Source organism: Lolium perenne, chromosome 4 (genome assembly GCF_019359855.2).
Source record: "Lolium perenne isolate Kyuss_39 chromosome 4, Kyuss_2.0, whole genome shotgun sequence".
Taxonomy (NCBI): Eukaryota; Viridiplantae; Streptophyta; class Magnoliopsida; order Poales; family Poaceae; genus Lolium; species Lolium perenne.
In genome coordinates, this window is record NC_067247.2 from 236215327 (window position 1) to 236221830 (window position 6504).

General features: G+C 51.5%; 1 protein-coding gene across 1 annotated transcript; it reads right to left on the bottom strand.

Moving 5' to 3' along the window:
• Nucleotides 1–4001: 4001 nt before the first annotated feature.
• LOC127332554 (uncharacterized) lies at nt 4002–6002 on the bottom strand. The gene is made up of 2 exons (XM_051358863.2): nt 4853–6002; nt 4002–4370 (listed from the first exon to the last, which is right to left on the bottom strand). Exons 1-2 carry the CDS (start codon nt 5924–5926, stop codon nt 4290–4292), a joined length of 1155 nt encoding a protein of 384 aa, XP_051214823.1. The 5' UTR covers nt 5927–6002; the 3' UTR covers nt 4002–4289.
• Between the last annotated feature and the right edge of the window lie 502 nt (nt 6003–6504).

Sequence of the window (6504 nt, forward strand, 5' to 3'; positions counted from 1 at the left end):
AAGCCCTCCCCTTAAAGAAAACGGAAAAACAAATAAACTGTCACCGAAGCCCTTGCAGCTTCGTCATTTGAAGGTGACAACACCTTTTTTTTTGACGCAATATCTGGATTTTATCTATACCTAATAATAAAGGAGCTAAGGTTTCTGCCAAAATTTTCGTCCAACTTTTTACTGGACCGTTTTGCCCTCCCACCAAATCACATAATACATCTAGATGCCATCGTACCGGTTCATGTTAGACAAGAGATAACACATTTGTTCCTCAATCCCCACATAACCCTCTCTTCCGTCGAGCAGGGCGGCGCCGCAGTCGCGCCCACCTCCCCTCCTCAACGGCATCCTGCGCTAATCTCCCCCCTCTCCATGGAGGAATAAATCCTGCCCTGCGCGCACATCCTCCTGGTCTCCGTGCTCGAGATTCGTTCCGCGAGAGCTGGAGGAATAGATCCTGCTCTGCCCGCGTATCCTCCGGGTCTCCTTGCTCGAGCGGCTCGCGCCGGCGGCCTATTCTGCTTGCCGTGGCATTTTCGCCGCCCATCTCCATAGGCTTTCGCCACGCTAATGCCTGGGCCCCCATGAATCGACGACTCGCCGGGAGGAGAAGTCCAGGAGGAGAGTACACCATCATAGGGGACGAGAGCAGCAGACAGGGAGGTGTCCTGAGAAGGGAGGGGCGCGGCCGCGACCGAAGAGAGTGAGGCCAGGCCAGCGGCGGTGGTTGCTCGGGCGGCACTGTGGAGTTGCGCCGGCAAGGAGCCTAGGAGCAGTACTAATCGAAGAGGCAGAGGGGTGTGCGGGCAAGATGGGATAATGGTGAGAGAGAAAGCGCTGTGTTATTTTATTTTGCTTTGAGGAAAGCGGCCAACTCGCCAGCGGCAAAAGCAAATCGGGGCATCTGACATGCATCTCACGTTTTCTTCGGCGGATGAACCTTATGTAATTCAGACCCTTCACGGCCTGCTTTGACGGAAGGAGGTGGGGCTCATGAACCTTGGCCCAGCCAAGCCAAATATTAGGGCTCGTATACGCAGCCCGTACACGTCTTCGTCCCCGTACCTGATGCTACCGTAACAAATTGTTGGATAGTCCCACCTCGTCTCCTTAAATTGAGCTCCGCCAATTTATATAGTTGTGCAAATTGCTGATTGTCGAGCTGAGTCGGGAGCCAAGAAGACAAACAGAAAAGAGCCATGCCTCTTCAACATGCATGCAAGGGAAAGATTGCACGGCTGTAATTAAACGGTAGAAGCTGGAACCGAGCGTTTGGGAGAGAAGAAGGAGCGGAGCACGGTCGCCAGAGGATAGGAAATCTAGCACACAACCGACGGCAGCCGCGGTCGTGCCTGCGATTGTTGCCTGGGATTCTGAAAGAGCCAGCGACAGGGGTGTTAGTTCGGTGGGCTTGGCTGCTGCCTTAGCCGGCCGGCCGGCCTCTCCCTTTATAAAAATAATAATAACATTTGAATTTGTGGCATGAACGCTTCAGGGATTTAGTAAAAACATATAAGGGCAATCCCAACAATGTGTGCTGTGTAGTAACACATCTAGCAGGAATTGCTTACTGCTCTAAACTTTTTGAAGCGAAGTAATGGACAGTACCCTGATTGCTATGTGGGTGGAGAAAAAGCATTATTTTTGTTAAATAGTCTACCAAGTACCTGTTAAGGTTATGTTAAGAATTAGATCTCTAATTAGTCACATCTGTGCAAAATCAATTTTCATAAAAATTGAATAAACAGAGATGGCTTCGCCCTTCCAAGGCACAGCCGAGCCGCGTCTGAAGACTGCTAGCCTCTTATTTGATGCCATATTATAATTTTTTAGCAGAATTAAAGGTTCGAGTTTTCAGTTTGGTGCCGCATTTTGTGTTTCTTTCTTTCCCAGTGCAACGCACGTGCATTTTTCCTAGTATTAGATAAAGAAAACAACATAGGTAGTAACATCCACAAGGATAACAACTGCTTCCCCTATTAAGACTGCATACTCCATCTACATCGAAACGTCGGCGCTGCTGAAGGAAAATGAAGATGACAAGGCCAGTCGCTGGTTCGTCTGCTTAGATCCATAGAGGACCAATCCTCGTTGAAGCGCCGCAATGGTAGAACGCCGTGGACGATGGATATTAGAAGACGAATGAAACACATCAGCGGGGGCAACGTCCCAATCCTTGCAGACGGTCGGGCTAGCACCGGCCAGCAACCTAGCCCACAGGAAGGCAAAGTGGCCCGCAGGAACAACACTCGAAGTCATCGACGACCCAGCCAAATTATCATCGGCATCGCCGCTTTCACTGCAGCTGAAAGAAACTCCACATCACCACAAAATACTGCATAAACATAATCTCACAAGCTTCGCGTCATTGCCGGTGAAGACAACACCACTGCAAAGGAGGAGCCAGAGTATCGTTATTCCGAACGACAGTCAAACCTTCGCCAAGAAGGGACACAAACACTAGCAAACTAGGACCCATCTTTTTTCGAAATGGGGTTCACCCAGGTCTCTGCATTGGTTGATGCACACAACTTTTTATTAAGAAACTGAATATTTAGAGTTTACAAATCATGGATCAACAAGGGTCGATACAAAAATCAACCACCGAAAAAAGACTACTAAGCAATCTAGGCATCTTCTAATATCTTAATAGGCCGCCAAGTAGCCAGGTAGAAAATATCCTGGGCAACCATTTCAGGGCGGTTGCATCCAGAAACCATGCACTCCCGCTGGTCCTGCGGGAGCAAGAAACGCCAAGCTGGATCCAATGAACCATAGTGTGAATAACCTGCAAGAAATTAGTGGAATCATTTTTGTTAAAAACAACATCATTTGTGCAATTTCATATTGACCAACATAAAGCCGAAACATCGATGCGAATCCTAGCTTTATCAGTTTTGTCAGTTTCATTAAGCCAATTCCCAAACATGATTGTGACATTGGATGGAGTGGAATATTATATGGAGAAAAAACCACCCGCCAAATAAGCCTAACAAAAGGACAGGAAATGAACAAATGTTCAACATTCCTCAGCATCACAGAAAGAGCATTTCGTATTTCCATTCCAATTCCTCTTTGCTAGATTATCTCGAATCAAGAGGACTTTCTTACTAAGGAACCACATAAAAATTTAAATTTTTAGTGAGATTTTTATTTTCCAAAGATATTTACGAAGATATCTTGTATGCCTATTTAACATATCACCATACATAGATTTAACAGTGAATTTCCCTAAAGGCCTTAGACCCCAAACGAACTTATCTTGATCATCATTTAAATTTATCTCCATTAATATTTGGCATAGGTGTACCCATTGATCTCATTTATCACCAATCAGCCTTCTCCGAAAACCAATATTTAACGGAGTTGAACTCATAACATTTGCCACAGTATTATGCTTACGATGGACTATGTTGTATAGCTGGGGATACTGAGATGCAAGGGTGTGATAACCTAACCATCTATCTTCCCAAAATCGCACTCCTTCTCCGGAGCCTACCTCAATTTTTCCTCTGCTAAAAAATTCCCCTTTAATTTTTATTAGTTCTTTCTAGAAGGGTGAATCAGTAGGCTTACTTTTAACTTCAGCCAAAGTTTTATGTGAACGGTAGTTGTTGCCATAACCCTTCTTCAGAAAGGAGTTTAAATAGCCATTTACTAAGTAGCCAATAATTTTTTGTCTCAAGAACTTCAATTTCAAGATCACCTTGATCCTTAGGTCTGCAAATCAGGTTCCACTTAGTTAACATATATTTCTTTTTATTTTCCTCACATTGCCAAACACAGAAATGAGATCCCCGCACCTATTGACGCCAGTACAACGGTTGGAGGTAGGATCGACCAGCGTTCACGGCGGCGGAAGAAAACTCGAGCGGGAGTTGGGGCGGCGGTTACAGGAACGTGGAGGGAAGAAGTGGAGAATTCGTGTGGAGAGAAACAACACCTTATTTACAGTAGTCAAGATTTCATGACCGTATTGGTAACGCATGAACAATCGGCAACAATGTGACTAAAATGGAATAAATAACGTTTATATAAATATGAATAAATTTAACAATACACAGGCAATGTCCCCACTCCCTCTCTGTCACCCGTATCTTCTCTGACCTCTCTCTGAAGGCAAATAAAACAATCCGCATAATGTGAGATCTAGTGCATACAGGAAAAGGCCGAAGATCGAGTCCGGCCCTTGTAAAATTACATACATACACAAACGAAAAGGGAAAACGGAGGCATGCACGGCCAGTGTGACATGGCCACTAGCATCAATCGCTTGGGATCGCACCGAGTCTCGGACTCTAGGCGGCGAGCATCGCCACCGCCGCAAGCGCCGCTAGGATCACGCCCGCCATCCTCTCGGCACTTCTTCCCGCGGCATTCTGCAACAAACAATGTCAATGTACACGTTAGTTCGGCTTGTGCTCTCAAGTGAAGGTAAACACAAGTATACAATGTGCACGCCTCCGCAACATGGACGGTCCTTGATGCCCGTGTGCTAATTACACTATGCAGTTGGTACCGGCTTGTGGGTCACACTCTCAATTGTATACAAAAGTGTATGTGCACTACAACACACTGTGCACGATTAATTGACAATGTATGTGTTGATATAGAAGAAAAAGAAAGGCATCGAAGCAGTTGCCATGCTTGAACAACGTTCGGGCGGCGGTTCCTCCCTAGTAGCATTGGAAAACCGTTCGTCGGTGCTGCGGTGCATGAATCAAGAACAATGACTACGCCTACGTACTTGCCTACCAGTACCACTATTTGAGTATTACTTGTGCATTTTCACCTGATCATGGCAGCATTAATATTAGTGTGTGGATCGATCGCACAGTTGGTAGTAAGTTAGTGAGCGTACCGCGGTGTCGGAGGCGGTGGAGTCTCCGCTGGGCCCGGGAGCCTCGGCGTCAGAGATGGCGGGTGATGCGGTCTTGGCGACGGGGGCGACGGCGGCCGGAGCAGGGGCGGCAGCCTTCTTCTTCTTGTCCTTGGACGAGCGCTTCTTGGACTTGGCGGGCGCCGGGGCGGGGGCCTTGGTGGGCTTCGTGTCCGGGGCCGGCGCTGCGGCTGGCACGTCGGCAACGACGGGCGCGGGGGAGGCGGCCGTCGGTGCCTCTACGGTGGGTGGGAGCGCCGTCGGTGCCTCTACGGTGGGTGGGAGTGCCGCTGGTGCCTCCACGGTGGGAGGGAGAGCAGCCGGTGCCTCCACGGTGGGAGGGAGTGCCGCCGGGGCAGGCGCGGTGGCCTTGGCAGGCGGTGCCGCCGCGGGGGCCTTGGCTTTGGGCATGGGAGGAGCTGCGGCCGGGGCCTTGACTGGCGCCGGCGTGACGGGGGTGGTGGTAGGCGCGGCTACAGGGGCAGCGGTGACTGGCGCGGGCTTGGGTGCCGGGGTGGTAGGGGAAGGCTTGGGTGTAGGGGTGACCGGGGAGGACTTGGGCGCAGGGGTGGCCGGGGTGGTGGGTGGTGCGGCAGCAGCGGCGGGAGATGTGGCGTCGGCAGGCGGGGCTTGGGTGGTGGGCGGCGCGGCGGCGGGGGATGTGGCTTTTGCAGGCGTGGTGGTTGGTGGCGCGGCGGCGGGGGATGTGGCTTTGGCAGGCGTGGCTGGGGTGGTGGGGGGTGCGGCAGCGGGGGATGTGGCTTTGGTAGGCGTGGTGGTCGGCGCGGCGGAAGCGGCGGGGGATGTGGCTTTGGCAGGCGTGGTGGGCGGCGCGGCGGCAGCAGCGGGGGATGTGGCGTCGGCAGGCGTGGCTGGGGTGGTGGGCGGCGCGGTAGCAGCAGCGGGGGATTTGGCTTGGGCAGGAGTGGCGGTGGGCGTCGCGGCCTGTGGAGATTTGGGCGGCGCGTTGGCCGGAGCGGCTGCGGGTGACTGCGCGAGGGAATGCGTCGCCAAGAGGCAGATGAGCGCAGCACACAGGACGGCAGGGCGCGCCATTGTGATCTTTCAAGTTTCCTGCCGGTTTTGAAGAGTGGGAGTGAGAGACGAAGCGCAAGTTGGAGTGATGGAATGGCAAAGGGTGGCACGGGGAATATATAGGGCGATGAGGCGACGGAGGTGGTGGTGGAGGGAGTCTGCTCTGCCCTGCGTCGATCCGCCGAGTAGGGACCGTGGCGCGGTGCCGTTGGAGCGGTAGGTACGCCGGGACCGAGACAGGCCGCGCGCGGCGCGCGACCGGGCCTCTGTCTTGGTTGTCCGGTGCCGTTGGCACGCTGGCTGAAGCAAGTAATGCCGCTCTCCTCTCTTAACGCCATCACCCACGTCTCCTTCGCTGGTGCCCCTCGGCCGTGTGAAGCCGCTAATACAAAGACTGTGGTTACGTCGTCAGAGATGTGCACTAAGCGTCTAAGCATCGCAACATTGTTGCTGGGTTATCACCGTACCGTACTGGATATCTCCTACGCAGTTAATCAGATTTGTCGGTATCTTCATGAATCTAGTGATTGTCATTGGGAAGTTGTGCAACTCATACTACTAGTATGGAAGCTGAATATATTAGCGACCGTCAATGTCAC